The sequence below is a fragment of the Sinohyriopsis cumingii genome, chromosome 19 (assembly GCF_028554795.1).
Source record: "Sinohyriopsis cumingii isolate HCF-2022 chromosome 19, ASM2855479v2, whole genome shotgun sequence".
NCBI lineage: Eukaryota > Metazoa > Mollusca > Bivalvia > Unionida > Unionidae > Sinohyriopsis > Sinohyriopsis cumingii.
Window position 1 is genome coordinate 25008433 of NC_142979.1, and position 17250 is coordinate 25025682.

Genomic DNA, 17250 nt, shown 5'->3' on the forward strand with positions numbered 1-17250 from the left:
GTCCAGTGACTGAAGACTGGTCACTTCCATACTTTAAGTGGATCTTATCCTGTTTGGCCACCTTTTCATGTTCCCTTTGCAAAAAGCCTTTCTGGTCTACTTGATCTAAAAGTCAGGATAATGACTGAAAAGTATTATTCCTACATCAGGAGCACAATGACTTTTGGCTTATGGTAGGAATTCCTTTGGAAAAGCCCTTACTGGAAATAACAATATGTATGGAATCAAGCATGGTAGGAATTCCTTTGGAAAAGCCCTTACTGGAAATAACAGTATGTATGGAATCAAGCATGGTAGGAATTCCTTTGGAAAAGCCCTTACTGGAAATAACAGTATGTATGGAAGCAATTTCATACAATTGAAGTACCCAAATGTTGATATCCTGCAGCATCGTAAGTGGAATGTGGTTTCAGAGGAATGACAGCTATAATCAATGCTTTTTACATCTTGAAGGGTGACCGCTCTGGTGGCCTAGTGGTTAGAGTATCCACATCATGGGTTCAATTCCAGGCCAAGTCATACCAAAGACTTACAAAAATGGTACTAACAGCTGCCTTACTTGGCACTCAGCATTAAGAGGTTAGTGTTAGGACTGGTTGGCCTGGTGTCAGAATGATGTATAAGCATTAGAGACAATGGTATTCTGTAATTAAACTCCTGTACCAGTCTAATTTATTTGGCTCATTCACATGTTTAGGGCAGTCAACACCATATTTGAAGTTGAGCTGCCAAGATCACTTCAGGCATTTATGAAAGAAAGAAGGAGTTTTACAATTTTCTTAGTTAAGTTATTATTAATAAATGTACATGACTTTGATGCTACATTGTGTTGTTTTATGTTAAGAAACAATCTTTATATTATAACATGCTCAATCAGCAGTTTCCATGTTATTATAATCTGGATCATGGGTATAGGTAAACATCATGCAGTGACTTAGATTTATTTGACTTTAATTAATTGCTTTGTTATTACCCTGTATCCATGCAAACAGAAGAAGCAGCATGATATCAGCATCTATGGTTTGTAAGCTTATATCATTTAGGGCTGGTCACTCGATATTCTTGGATATTGTTTACATTTGTCACCAATTGCAGTACATGTACATGATGAACCAACTGTCATAGATTTGCAAATAAAACAAAAACTCTAGGAATACAAGATTATCATGAAAGTGTTTTTTTTTAAATTTTATTGGCAAGGAAGAATATAATGCAAACTAGTTTACCTAGGTCAGGGGTGGGCAAACTATGGCCCGCAGGCCACATGTGGCCCGCCAAGGGTTTTCATGCGGCCTAGGAACAAGTCATCATTCGCACTGACTCTGTTTATGTTACTCTGTTTATGTTACTCTGTTTATCAAATAAATGTGCTTCTTTTGAAGTTTAAGTTTAAGTTTTCAAATATTAACAACATATTAACAACTGAAAATTAATTAGATGTTATTTAGAAAAACCTTTTGTTTTTGCTATTTCAAATATTAATTATTTTACTTAATGAACTATGCGGCCCGCGACAAGGTGTAAATTTTTGTACGCGGCACTTGTACTGGAAAGTTTGCCCACCTCTGACCTAGATCATCCCAGAAAGCAATTAACTTGATAAGTATATCAATACACAATCCTGACAAAAGATCTTTTTTTCTCAATAAAGTATTGGGGAAAAATTAAAATTTTCATTAATACTTCAATTATGGAAACAGAGAAGTAATTATAATTTAAATGTCTGGATATTTAGGCAAATGATGGTAAACATTAAACTCTAGACTGCTGATTGTTTGGATCAGATTTAGCTAATAAATTGTTCTAAATCAGTTTTAATTATCTTTGTACTGACTGTCATGGATTGTAACACAACTACATGTAGATCATTTTAGCTCTACCCATGCATTATCTTTTCCTTTTTGCTGGCACGGTTTTCTTCTAGATATTTTGTTATTTCTTGCTAGGCGGAGGGAATATGAGGATATAGTTAAACTCTGTTTCAACTTTTATTAGCATTTTTAGGCAGTTTTAATCTCTTATATTTAGCAGGAAAATATTGTCCAACTTGAGGTCAGACATGTTGTTTTCACAGCAGATATGTACATGTACAAATTTTGGGTCTGACAAAGCCAAAATTAATATATTAGCATTCTGGGCTTCAAGGAAAACAACCCGACTAGTTGCCAAGCAGTCAATATTTTATTCCATAGCGCAGGGAAAGCACTTTAATTAGAAACTGTTAACTGTAAGAGACCCTTTGTTTGTTGCATCGATTCATTAATAATTATTTTCCTTTGTGGACAGTATTTTTATGATTAATTTTTTTTTGTAAAGGGAAAGCAAGTCATACATTACGTAACAAAGTAGCCCATAAGGCTACGTAAATTCAGCATTTGGTAAGTGGAACTAATTGTCTAATAGCCCGTGAGATTTTTGCACAAGAAGCATTTTATTGTATGATCCATATTTTTGCACAAGAAGCATCTTATTGTATGATCCAGAGTTATTCTTCAGATCATGTACGTTTTTTCCAAGCTGAATATGTTAAAGTAAATAGTCTTTTGTTTTGCCTACTTTAGCAGGCAGGCAAAGGTATCCTATTTATATGGCCAGTGGCATGATTGCAACAATATTTGTATGCCTAAGGTATTTAATTGGCATGTATGCCATCATGATAGTCAACAATGTTTGTATGCCTAAGGTATTTCAGTGGCATGATTGCCATCATGATAGTCAACAGTGTTTTTATACCTAATGTATTTCAGTGGCATGATTTGCCAACATGATAGTCAACAATGTTTGTATGCCTAAGGTATTTCAGTGGCATGATTGCCATCATGATAGTCAACAGTGTTTTTATACCTAATGTATTTCAGTGGCATGATTTGCCAACATGATAGTCAACAATGTTTGTATGCCTATTGTATTTCAGTGGCATGACTTGCCATCATGATAGTCAACAATGTTTGTGTGCCTAAGGTATTTCAGTGGCATGATTGCCATCATGATAGTCAACAATGTTTGTATGCCTATGGTATTTCAGTGGCATGATTTGCCAACATGATAGTCAACAATGTTTGTATGCCTATTGTATTTCAGTAGCATGATTGCCATCATGATAGTCAATAGTGTTTGCATGCCTATGGTATTTCAGTGGCATGATTTGCCAACATGATAGTCAACAATGTTTGTATGCCTATTGTATTTCAGTGGCATGATTGCCATCATGATAGTCAACAGTGTTTGTATGCCTTAGGTATTTCAGTAGCATGTTTGCCATCATGATAGTCAACAATGTTTGTGTGCCTAAGGTATTTCACTGGCATGACTTGCTATCAAGATAGTCAACAATGTTTTTGTATGCCTAAGGTATTTCTGATTGTATAACATAGAGCAAAGAACTGTCCACAGGTCTGGTATCTAGGTTTTGTTAAATCCTTGTTTCAATAGCATTAGTTATGTCCTTTCTGTTATTTTAGTTACTTCTATAGACAGTTTTTGAATGATTTTTATTCTTACAGGAAAATGATGCTTTCTTTGTTACCACGAATTTAATCATCACAGAAAACCAAACAATGGGAACATGCGAAGAGGTAAATTTAAACATGTCATCATAATTCTCCAATGATAATATCACACTTTGATAAAAGTCCACCACCTTTTTAGACATAACTTAAAAAACTTATAAAAACTTGTATCCAGTGCTATAATAGCACTGTACTGTGTAATTTAGGTATCACCAGTAATGTAATCACTGAAGCAAATCAAACAGAGCATTAATGTAGGTACAGGAGTAGAGAATATCTGGTTATCCAACTAAAAGTCTTATGGGGGATACTGGAGCTTTTGAAAATTGAAATGTCACGAAGAGAGCCCATTTGATTGATTTTGTATCACTAGATTAATGCATATACTTGTTTGAAACCATTGCTTTCAAAAAGCTGTTGTCTGGCTGGACTTTGACTTTACGAGTCATTTGGTTGCCTAGCATTCATTTTAAATTGTCATGGGTTACAGGGAAGAGGATTTTTAAATTTCTGATATAAATTCAATTATGGTTAACTCTCTACACAAATCACTGGTCTGATTTGTATACAGGGAATATTCTTCTGTGCATACTTTCTGTTGATAATTTGAAAAAGAATTCCTTCCAACAATATTATTTTACACTTGCAATTTAGTCTGGTCTCTAGTGTATCTACTGCAGTACTTTCTGTAAACTTCCTGACAAATTGTTGTTACATTTTGATAATCTTTAAGGTGTAAATTTCACAGACACAGAGAGAGAGAGGTGAGAGAGTGAGTGAGAGCGGATATGTATATTATGCTACAAAACTTAAGTTTTTTGTCTGTTTCATAAAACTTAAAGATAATCAAATAGCGTACTGTGTTTTCCATTGATGCTGTAGGGGCAATTATAACATTTTGGTATTGGCTTTTTTATTAAATTTAATATTAAATAAGGAATTAGATTTCAATAAAGTTCAGAGTTCTACTGTTTAAATACCCGCACATTGTAACATCTTCATAGAAAGATAGTATTAATTAGTGAATGAATTTATCAATTTTGAATAATTTAGTTTGTATCTTTACTCACAATGATGCTATATCATTATGGTCTTTATGCATCTTGATTTTTGGTATGAATTTGAATTTGAAGTTGTCCTGATTTTTACATACATTATCTTTGAAATTGTGGTACATACTTGGCATTTGTTTAATTTTTATTGTATTGTTGGAAGAATGTGTTGGTGCCAGCACTGCTTTAAGATTTTCAGAAATTATAAAATCAATTACCAACAGGTGTCATTTCTGGAAAGTCAGGATAATGATGCACTAAATAAAATCTCAGTTAATTACTTTTGTTTATTAGAAAATTACCAAATTTTGACACTACAGAATATAAAAGCATGAAACAGTACACTGTGTTTATTTAATTTTTAGGATCCAAAGGTAGAGGGTGCTGACTGCACACATGATCCAAAAGTCTGCAGAAAAGGAAAACCACTGGAGGCAGGAGATGGTAATATTAATATAGTAGAGTGCAAAATAAATTTCAGTATTTCATATGGTAATATTAATATAGTAGAGTGCAAAATAAATTTCAGTATTTAAGATAGTAATATTAATATAGTGGAGTGCAAAATAAACTTTAGTATTTAAGATGGTAATGTTAATATAGTAGAGTGCAAAATATGTCAGTATTTAAGATAGTAATATTAATATAGTAGAGTGCAAAATAAATTTCATTATTTCATATGGTAATATTAATATTATAGAGTGCCAAAAACATTCATTACTTGAGTTGGTAATTTTAATATAGTAGAGTGCAAAATAAATTTCATTATTATCTGCTTATTTTTTCCCACCGTTAACTTTACATTGTCAGAATCGTGCAGTATTACCCAATATTGAATCCATGCAACAATACACATATAGCATTCACGTGCATAAAGGAACTACTTTCCATTGTAAACAAACAATGGACGCAGACGCCAGGACTTTTGTACACAAACCATGTACACTCGCGTAAGAGGCTCTTTACATTGTGGTTGTTTAAATTTATTTCTGAATGAACTACATCAGATGTTTCGTGGACTGCCATATACCAGCTGCTTTGGCACATTCTGCGTTGATACAATGTTACGGATTTAGGCTAGCTACAGTATATAACAGACGCAAGATAAGGTCCTTACAAATAACATACAAGTGACAAGTCATATACTCTCTTCTTTAGCTGGTGATAAGAATGGCAAAATAAAATATACTTACAGTTTTACATCCCGAATTTCCTCAAAATGTATTTTCTTAATTCTGCAAATCCGAATTACATGAGCCATGTCATAGGTTTTCAATCTGGACTACACATTTCGAAATTGTGCTGTAATTTCGATGATAAGTGCAATTGCATCCTCCTTACTGCACTCAAAATGAAATAAGCATTAAATTCCATAGCGTCTTTTTGATAATTGCAATTGAAAGACTTCATATTTTTCCCACATTATGATTTCAAGCATTCAATGACAGAAACAGAAACACATTTGCAGATGTCAACATGCTTCTCCCTAGCTTCTTAAATCTCATGTATTTCATGTGGAATCGTCACATACAAATCCAGTCCATAATCACGAAATTTCCTAGAATCGAGATAAATACCAAAATCTTTTCATTCCAGATCAGATGGAAAAGTTGTTGCAATGCACATTCATTCACAAAATGACTCCAAATTTCAATTTTAACTAGTCGTGCCATTTTCTTTCGAAAGTTATGTCGAGCACGTGACTAAGTTCAAATTTATCTGGGCAGATTTATGTGCACAGTAATAATGTTGATTTGTGTAATGATGAATATGCGCTTGTGTATTTAGTTTGAAATGCAGCATACATTCATTTACGTTGTTTCTTGTAGTGCATTTTGTTTATATAATTAAACCTTAGGTAGGATAAAAAAATGAGCATATAATAAAAAGGTTACTGCATTTGTATGGGAAAATATGAACTCGTTTTGTCGGAAGGATATACTGCACTCCCAAGTTCATGCAGTATTCCATCCCGAAACTCGTTCACATTTTCCCATACAAATGCAGTAACCAATAAGTATTTAAGATGGTAATATTAATATAGTAGAGTGCCAAAAAATTCATTACTTGAGTTGGTAATATTAATATAGTAGAGTGCAAAATATATTTCATTATTTAAGATGGTAATATTAATATAGTAGAGTGCAAAATAAATTTCATTATTTAAGATGGTAATAATAATATAGTAGAGTGCAAAATAAAATTCATTATTTGAGATGGTAATATTAATATAGTAGAGTGCAAAATAAATTTCATTATTTCATATGGTAATATTAATATAGTAGAGTGCAAAATAAATTTCATTATTTAAGATGGTAATAATAATATAGTAGAGTGCAAAATAAAATTCATTATTTGAGATGGTAATATTAATATAGTAGAGTGCAAAATAAATTTCAGTATTTCATATGGAAATATTAATATAGTAGAGTGCAAAAAAATTCATTATTTCATATGGTAATATTAATATAGTAGAGTGCAAAATAAATTTCAGTATTTAAAATAGTAATATTAATATAGTAGAGTGCAAAATAAATTTCATTATTTAAGATGGTAATATTAATATAGTAGTACAAAATAAATTTCATTATTTGGGATGGTAATATTAATACAGTAGAGTGCAAAATAAATTTCAGTATTTCATATGGTAATATTAATATAGTAGAGGTCAAAATAAATTTCAGTGTTTAAGATGGTAATATTAATATAGTAGAGTGCAAAATAAATTTCATTATTTAAGATGGTAATGTTAATATAGTAGAGTGCAAAATAAATTTCAGTATTTCATATGGGTTATGCAGACAGTTTAATGCATCAGGTTCAGATATTAAGTGAAGTTCGAATAGTGTGCAGATTTATTTTGCTGGCCTTGTTATTTATTTAAGTAATATTTTATTACATATAAGAGCATTTGGCATATATAGATAACTCTCCAAATAATTTGGCATCCCCAGATAGTCAAATCTCAACCATTATCATCAATAGGTCAAAATCTTTAAGACTAGGATGAACAAAATTTTGAACATTCTGGTAAAGTTTTCATATTTTGGAAATGAAATATTAGCTATTTTATTTGGGAAATTGATAATTCATGCACAAGGTGGGCATTTATGCTCATTTCCTCAAAAATGGTGTGCAAATTATTATGGTGTCATGTATATCTATATTTTTTTTTAACTTTTGGTACAAGATTATACCTATATTGTGTGCAATTTTTGTTCATGGGTGTAAATTGTAGTGGTCATCTAAAAACAAAATAATATGTGGTTAATTTTTTTCCATATGTATAGATTCGATTTGCATAGATCTTAAGCTGTAAATGTGTTGTCAAGTTAAATTCAGCCTATATATTGAACCTGTTTACATGTATGGAGTAATTTCTCATTGGCTGTTGGGGTCAGGTATGTTCTTAGAAGAATTAAGTTATTCCCATTGGCTGGGTTAGGTCAGGTGGGTTCTTATAAGAATTGAGTTATTTCCAATTGGATGGGTTAAATCAGTGAACAGATATTTTGAAATATTAGATTGAGTAGTAAGGTCTGTCACGTGGAGTATATTACAACATATAGTTGTAATAGACACTTTCAAGTTGGATGTAAGTAGAGAATTGAGCAATTAATTCATTCCTATTTTATATTTATTCCTAATTTTGATTCTCTTTGCGTATGTTAAAATCAGTCTGCAGATGTGTTTGATGCTGTGCTTAGATAATTGGAGAGGATACAATTGTATATTCATTGGAATTAAAAGGTGCTCATTGGACTAGAACATTATTGTGAGATTATTGTAAATTATTCAGAGGAATTCTGGACAGTTCGATTGTGATACATACATTTGAGGATCTGAAATTCATTCAGAACATTCAATTCTTTTGCCCTTCAATAGAACTTTTTAGGATTATTTTGGATTCAGTTCATAATACTGTAAGTTCCTCATGCATTTTCATTTTATATCTTTTGATAATTAAATTATTTAACAAATTTTACAAAACTTGTTTTGCTTCTTTATGTTATTTAATTTATGACCACAGACTCGTAACAAAATAAGCTTTTGGTCTTGTATCACAGCAAATCTGGAACTGTATATGCACATGTAAATGTTAAGGCACATGCGGAAATTGTGGAATCAGATTTCTTTTGGACCCTTTGTATCTTTTGCACTCTCTGGAAATCTCCAGCTAAAAGAACCAAATCACTTGCTCAAAACTATTATGACCGATGACATTTTTAATTTCATTATATTTCACTTACCCAGTACTCAAATGATCTTGAAACTTCAAGGAAATTCATAATGTCAACTTTAATTCTTTACTTATGCAAAGTAAAAGTTTGACAAATTTTCTTTTATGGAATGTCAGAGGCATAATATCTTCGACAAGTCAAAGTCATGCTATGACTGCTACTTTAAATAACAGTAGACACTGTTAATTGTGACCTTTGACACAGTTTGGACAGCTACACCTTGCTTCCTCTGGAAAGTCCTCACTGGCAGATCAGACTGCTGAAGAGATATGCTCATCCCTCTGGTTGTGAATACTGATGGCAAAAGCTGTGTGAACAGTGCAGGGTATCAGCTCTGGTGCAGCAGGACCTGATGGCCATTGACTGTATCCAGACTGGTCTCCAGATGTTTGTACATGTCATGCCACTGGCTTCAGACAGGCCTGGAAGAGACAGTGATAGTGACTTTGCACAACTTTCCCTAACTTAAATCCAGCTCACATGCAAGTAATGACATTACTTCCCCTTCCCCCACCAGATACCTTCAATTTCCGTGGTGATGGGTGATCAGCAAAGCTGCAGGTATGGATGCACTGGAATGATGAGGATAAGATGGCAGGACAGCATCCCAAACACTGAGGTTCTCACACTGGTGGAGCATTCCAAGTATCCACACTCTGCTGATGAAATCACAGACGAAATGGGGCTATTTCACCAGGATGTCAGATGAGCGACTACCAAAGAAGATTTATTGTGAGCTGAAGGAGGAAGGCAATCTCAGAGTAGTCAGATGCTTCAGAGATTCAGTGAAGTCATCGTTGAAAAACTGACACCAAGTCTTGGGAAGATCTCATGCAGGATTGCTCCTTCTGGTGGAGTCTCATCTGTACTGGAGCTACAGACTTTGAAATGAGGAGAATTGCAGAGGCAGTGTAGAAATGTCAGCAGTGTAAATCTCAGAACTGCAGCACATCCTCTATTAATCAATCATAGTGGCATCACCTGTCCAGTGTGCCACAAACAGTTCAGAGCACAATTTGACCTGATCAGCCACTCATGTATCTTCAACAGTATGTCTTGGTAATTTACTGGATCAATATGACTGTGACATTGCATTCATAAATGAATACAAGCTTCGTTCATTAAATGCATTATTTAAGCTTTGCCCCCAAAATGCATTCTTTATGGAGTTGACACATTTCAAATATGCAAGCTTTATGTGTTGTGAGGATTCATCTGATCCCTTTTCACCCATCAGTGTGGAACGTCATTATATTATGTTTTAAAAAGAACTTGAATAAAAAATTGTACCAATGGCAAACAACAGAATATAGGTGCAAAACTTTTTTTCTTCTTCAAATAACCCTTGACAATAATAAAGGCACTACTGTGAAAAATGATTGACGTCCATGAAGATATCAGGAGGGGCATGAAAAGAGAAGGGGCATGCCATTATTACAGGTGACATGACTGCAAGTATGATAGGCTGCTTCAGAGCTAATACTTGTAAATGTAAAGAATTAAAAGAATTACTGGGTCTGAAATTAGGTAAAGGCAGTAAATATTGCATTCATCTATGTGTGTTCAAAATATTCATATGCTCATCTTCAAACCATATTGACTAACTTAAGAAATATTTGCCAAAATTATTTGTACACCAAGAACTTAATTATTAGAATTTTGTGTGTCCAAAATTAAAAATTCATACTTTATGGATTTCAGCAACCCAGGGAACTTTGATGTATAGCATAACAGAATATTGTAAGGCAGCTAATTATCTTACAGTTCACAGTGAATCATGATGAAACTTTGACCACATTATAATCTTCTTTTGAAGATGCGCATATAAACAATTTACTTTCCTTCTGACATTTTTATTAGAGTTATTGCACTTTGTGTCTTGTGTCTGAATGCAGTATATGGCTATCATAATTTTAGTAAACATCTACTTGGTACCTGTTAATCCTATGGTCAGTTACCAGGGTACCCAATAAAAGGGAAATTATATTCAGTGTGTGAAATCTGTTAAAGGATGCAACTGAACATGCCACTGAGCAAGTATCACACTCATGGCATAATCAAAAGGTTGTCACATGAGAAAACAAGCTAAGCAGTTAAGGTCAGTGGAAGAGGCAAAAGTCTACTTGACAATTAACAAGTACATTGATCAAAAGGAACGTCAGCTTGAAAACAAAGTGAGTGCTACATTTACAAGCCAAGGGTTTATGGGGCCGCATACACTGGCAGGAAACTTGAAAATATCTCTTTGGAATTAAACCTAACTGATGGAAAAGGAACATACATCTTAAAAGCTTCTATTGCATCAGACAAAGTAGTTATACAGCAAAACACAGTTATTATTACAAATAAAGGCTGTTAGGACTTGCACAAATAAAAGTTGTTAGGCTAGTAAACACCCACAGTAAACAACATTGAGACACTTCACTTTGCAGTGAGTAGTATTTAATTTATCCATAGTATTTTTAAATTATTAAAATCCAAATAACTGTAGATAGAAGTATTGTGTAATGAATACCGTCATGAAACGGATAGACATTGTGCATGATATGTTCACATTTCTAAATGGGAATGGATACATAAAAACATAAAGTTATTTTAATTGAAAGTAATTATGTGTACTGCACATATCTAGAGTTTCCAACATCACTCAGATTTATCTGTTTTTTTTGTATCTCACACTTATAAGATGACCCCAACTCTGCATGATTACATTTTTCAGTTAGAAAGGTTGGCTTATTGGTGAGGTACCCAAGTACCTGGGTATATGTTGGCAGGCATAATGCATTGTATGGCAGAATCTTATGAATTTTGTGAGTCATGTTGCTTTTTGTATGAAATGCGGTAGGTGTTAAATGAGGGAGATATGCGGTACATTTATGTGAACAAATTATTTTGTATTCCACTAATTATTTTCCCAACAATGGAATGCCCAATTTTCAGAAGAGTGGTACACTTCTTTTACTGTAGACTTGTATCCATCTATGGGTAGGAGTCAGATGAGGGAGATGCATGGTATGTTTATGTGAACATGTTGGTTACCATGCCTCTCGTTACTTTCCCAACAATGCAGTACACAAAACACTTGTCATTAACTGACTTGACCAGATTTCAAGGTTAAGTTTTATCCTAATAAAGAGATTGTACCTTTTTCAGGTTACATGACTGGAAACTGTATAAATTCTACAAGAAAGAATCAAACAAAAGTATGTGAGGTTTTTGCCTGGTGTGAGACAGAAAGAGGTATAGATCCGTAAGTAGTTCTGCATATGATTGTGATGTAAAATACAAACCAATCCCTCATCTGCCATGCACACTTAATTATACTGAATAAATGAGTGTGTGCATGCGTGTGTGTGTGTGTGTGTGTGTGTGTGTAAAGAACTGTTTTTCTTTGAAATACGCTAGTATATTTTGTTGTGTACTGCTGTTTTGATTTCCTTATTCTTTTTCATCAGTTGACATCTGATTACTTTAAATGTGAAGTGTTACTAACATGTAGAGTTCTTTGTGTCTTAAGCAGGACTCGAACTTATACCCTCAGTGATGTTTAACTTGTCCTTCTTAAGTCCAGTCTTGATTCTTGCTGATTAAGTATGGAAATGGACATATAAAAGTTGCATATAGGATGCTAATGTAAATCTGCAAGGTCAACTACACAAAGTATTAAGTGGTTCAGATATTATACATACCTAGCTTATTTTTCTTTTCATTTTTCAGACGTGACCCAGCAGTTTTGTTGGAATCCAAACATTTCACTGTTTTTATTAAGAATAATGTAGAATTTCGTAAGTTTGGAGTGAAGAGGTAAGATAGCATTGCAAAATCAATTTGTGTTTGTGTTATTTTAATTTTAAGTAATTTACATTTTAGATGCATTTATTGTAACAAGATAACCAGATTGGATTTTGGATTTATAAAGAACACTTTTGATGGTGATACAAATACAGTGTTTAATGATGAATGATTTGAATGAGAAAAGAATTATGTTTAATATGTGCGTGTATAAAATCCAAATGTTGGACAAATTAAAATAATCTGCACAAACCTAATAATGCAACAGATGAAAATACAAATAAACGACCTTACACAGTACAAGGACAAAGGTGAATGATTCACAGTAATTTCACATGACAAACCCCAAAAACAAAACCCGAGTACATGTATTTAATAAATAAAAGGATTTATACAATTTGGTGACATTTATACGGAAATATTAGTAGATGTTTTGCAAATAAACTTTGGAAAAAATTCTCTGGCTGGATATTGGGCATGGCAGTTATGGAAAGTGACCTTTGTACCCATGTGATTACCATGTTAAAAGATGATTATTGAGTATTAAATATGAATTATTATATTTCTGATAATGAAAAGCATATTGAGGTTATCAGTTTCTAATGGTAAACAAATCAGTAAATTCTTTTAGCTTTTTAGTCCAATATTTACATTGTTCCCTCTTTACAATGCCATTCATGCATGCCATTAAAATGGCCCACGTTATAAGTCATTATTCTGAGGGATGTGTCAAAAAGGCCGTGTCCTGATATTACATTAATACATAAAAAGACGTTTTGATGACATACAGGGGCTTTATTCAGGGGGAGTACTGAATATAGATTTTGATTATATTAGTTTACTTTTAATGTTTTCGTTTGTTAACGATAAAGTTCAGGAGCTGTGTGGTTTACAACGTATGTATGATCCCGCCAACAAATCCATCTTATGATCGTACAGTACCCTGGGAACCTCATTATAACAACTGGGAATGGGTATTTTATTGACTAGTTGAGAGTTTCCCTAAATGTTAGTCTTAAGTTACAAATGTCATTTGTGTCTTGGTTTGAACTTTGTAAAATTGTATTGTATTTCATGGTATCTGTGAGATATACCATATATTCTTGCACTGATCCAAGTGCAAATGGTTAAGACCCAGATCAGCTGACACATAATGCCCTGCCAGATCTGGGTCTGTACAGTTTGTTAGGACTAATCATTTGACCAGATCAGCTGGTGCATTATGGTCAATGTGGGGAAGCACAGGTATAAAGTCTTTTGTTTTGAAATATTACCACAATTAATAGGCTTTCAGAAAAATGTATTCATTTAAAAAGCTCTTGGGATGTTACTGGCCTTTGTTGAGCCACGTTAGTTGGAAGTGAGACACATTAGTCACTTTTCTGGTTTTGACAACAGTCATCATTGACAGTTTGTTTAGTTTTTTGGTTACAGTTAATGAAGCTAAGATGATCCATTCTACAATATATTTGCTTGCCTGAATGACCTTGGAGTCAAAGTCACAGTCATGGAAAATTTGCATTAAGGTTTTGGTTAATGTTTTTTTAAACCCCTTTTTGATAGATTCTCATTATACTTGGCATGAATCAATTTTAAACTAAGACAATTCATTCTGTGACACGCTTGCTTGATTGTTTTAATAGCAAGTAGTCCGTCACCTGTTACTATTGCCTTGCTCACCTTTTGGGACACTAGGTTCCCTCGTCCAAACTCATAATTCCAACCTCCCCTTATGTGGAACATTATAGAATGCAGAACCAGTCTGACAAGCATGTTATTTGTGATACTCTTTCTCTTTTTCCTCAGATGCTTTTAATGCCAGGTCACGTGCAATTCAATTGCCTTGGTAAATTCAATTGGTAAATTGCCTTTGTTTTCATGTTCTGGCTGAGATTTTTTGGCAATTTTTCACATTTTTCCTTTTAACTGAGTGATTATCCCCTCAGTCTGTGCTTTATTTGATAGAAAATGTAGCTTTCTTAATAGATTAGGGGTCTTTATTGTGCCATAATCATCCAGTATTCAACATTCTTTCCCTTACATGGTGTCAGGGTAAGTAATTCCTCTGGTGTGGCCGTTATTGAATTTCATTGAGTACTTGCTTCAGCGGTACTTGTTTGTTTTCTTTGCATAGGGTAAAAAAAAACTACCCTGTGGTTTTTTAATTTTAAGTCACTTTCTTCATCATTGTGGGAATTTTATAATTAGGATCACTTCTTGGCAGGGTCCGTAAATGTGTTTTCTTCAGTTCTGGAAATTGAATCTCAATTATGGGTAATTGCTGTAGGCAGTATGATCAATTACTTAGTTACTTATTTAAACAAATTTGTATAACTGCTTAGTATGATGTACTTACTCAAGAAGGTATGTTTGATTGTTGCATCAATCATTTTACTGCACTGCTGCAAATAAATACTTGCATAAGCAGTATGACTTTAACTTTTCCTGCTTCAACGTTATAATTTTGAAGTATTTACATAATATTTTCTGTTTTAGGAGTAATAGCTTCAGCAGTACATACTTTTCAGGGATGTCACAAAGTTTGGGGAAATGTGAGCACAAAAAGGCCCTTATGGATGGTTGTCGCTATTGTTTATAACCTGATGATGTCTGGCAGCTATAAAGGGAGGAAAAAAAGGCCCTTCTTCCCCCTATTCTCCTTGATTCCAACAGAATATGGGATCCTTATCTCATCAATCCCAGACGCGTATGCAGTCTTCCTCTTCCTTGGGGAAGAGTACTGACCCTGGGCCAGTGGGTCAGTTTCATTCCAAGTCCTATGGGACTCAGTACATAACTAATCAGTCACAGGAGGGTATGAAACCAAGTTATGCTCCTGAAGACTCACAGAAGTCTATCAAGGTGGGCACTCACTGATTCCGGTGTAATGGATCTGTCTGTCGTGAAGTCAAGAGACATAATGTTCCTGAAGGGCATAAGTAATCAGCTATGGGCAGTGGCCTAGTCTGTGTATCCCTGAGAAGGACAGTAGTGATATTCTGCATTGTCTAATGGGGGCTTATCTGTTAGATCATTGTCACCTGACTGGTCACCGGGCACCATATACCTGTCAGTGGTAACTGGTCACTGGTCTTTGAGTACCTGTCACTAGTGAATGCAGTCCTGTGAACAGTACAGGAGAGGGATCAAGTTGATATCCCCTGGGGCTCCATTCTAGTGACCAGTCTTGTTGGGATAAAGAGTCAGTGTATAATTGTCCAAGTAGGAAAGGGGATTGGATCAGCGTCTGCTCCCTTTTTATGTTCCCTTTCAATTTCTATGAGTTGTGAGGATATCCATTCCAGAGAAGAAATTCTTCCTTCCCATTAATGATTCCTAGGCCTTGGCCTCAGAGAAGTTCAGACATGGCAGGTTGGTGACCTACATCTTCTTTTTATGTGGAATGGAACAAAGAGAGGGGTGGGGGCTGATCATCTCTTACAAGATGATCTTGGAGGGATGAGACATGTTTCTGATTCCCAATAAAGGTGACAGGTAAGGGTGGTTCTGGCACCCCACCCCCTGTGGGCAGTTGCTGGATGTGGATATTCCTTTTTGAGGAATGAAAAGTGTATCATGTCCTCCCAAAAGGCATGTTACTAGGGGTATCCCACCACTCCATGTGAGAACTTGCTTGCTGAGAATGGCTCTCAATCTCCTGCCTCATTCTCACTAGAAAAATACTAGGTTGTGAAGTCCCATCGCCCCTCAGAGTCAAGAGCAGGATGATATCCTTTCAGTTTTGCTTGACTGGAGCGAATTTGCTGAGGAACTAGCAGAAACAGGCCATTCTCCTCTTGCCTGTTTGTACAGGCAAACAAATCTGGTCTTTTGACAAAGCAATAAATAAAGTTTACCATCTTCACTCCTGGATTTGTGTCTCAAAACTTTCAGTTGTGGAGGATACAGAAGTCCTTTTCAGTTTATAAAGACACATGGGGGCTGCATCACCACCATTATTCGAACCAGGTGAGAAGCTTTCACAAAGATTCCTTGAGAGGCCAGGAATCCAACAATGGGAGAGACTGTTCCCCCCACCCCCATCTATGCTGCAACTGCTGGTTTCAGAATCCAGCTAAAGAGTTCATTCTAATACTTGGCCTTTTAAGCGCCCCTATGGTCACAAGTAGGGATTTTGATGGGGACCTGGGCTTACCTTCTGGAAAGTCAAGATGCAGGAGGCACTGAAAGTTGAAGCTTGTACACTAGAAATGATATTCTTGCATGCCATTTTGTTTTTGCAGTCCCCTTCAGTTTTTCTATGCACTAATCCTCATTGCAGCACATGCTAAAGATGGACTGGACACATCAAAGGACTACAAGTGAAGATCTCATTGTTAGCTTATCATATTTATCACCCTTGATGACCTTGAACTCCATGGTCGACATGGTTCCCTAGAAAGACTGTACTTATGCCCTATCCAGTTTCTCCTTCTGGCAAACTGGAATCACAGAAGGATCCATGTTGGCTCATATTGACTTTGGTCAGAATTTCAACACCATTTAAGTTGGTGAGCCAGTCAAGAACTTGTTCTGGTTGGAGTCACAATGTATACCCCCCCAAACTCTACTCACATCTGTTCACTGATGAATCAGTTTTGGGTTTGGGCACTTGCTTGGAGCCAGAAGGGGTAGTTCTTCTAGGCTTGTGGTCCT

General features: G+C 34.8%; 1 protein-coding gene across 3 annotated transcripts in view; it reads left to right on the forward strand.

Annotated features, from left to right (window-relative positions):
• Positions 1 to 17250, forward strand: part of LOC149775305 (P2X purinoceptor 4a-like) — a 62707-nt gene that overhangs the window by 7405 nt on the left and 38052 nt on the right. For all 3 annotated transcript variants that reach the window (XR_016416598.1, XM_089944182.1, XM_089944183.1), the window contains exons 3-6: positions 3504 to 3575; positions 4927 to 5005; positions 11956 to 12052; positions 12520 to 12606. Coding sequence is in view for 2 of the 3 variants with exons in the window: in XM_089944182.1 (XP_089800308.1) it covers positions 3504 to 3575; positions 4927 to 5005; positions 11956 to 12052; positions 12520 to 12606 (335 nt within the window). In the remaining variant the exon portion in view is untranslated. The remainder of the gene's footprint in view (positions 1 to 3503; positions 3576 to 4926; positions 5006 to 11955; positions 12053 to 12519; positions 12607 to 17250) is intronic.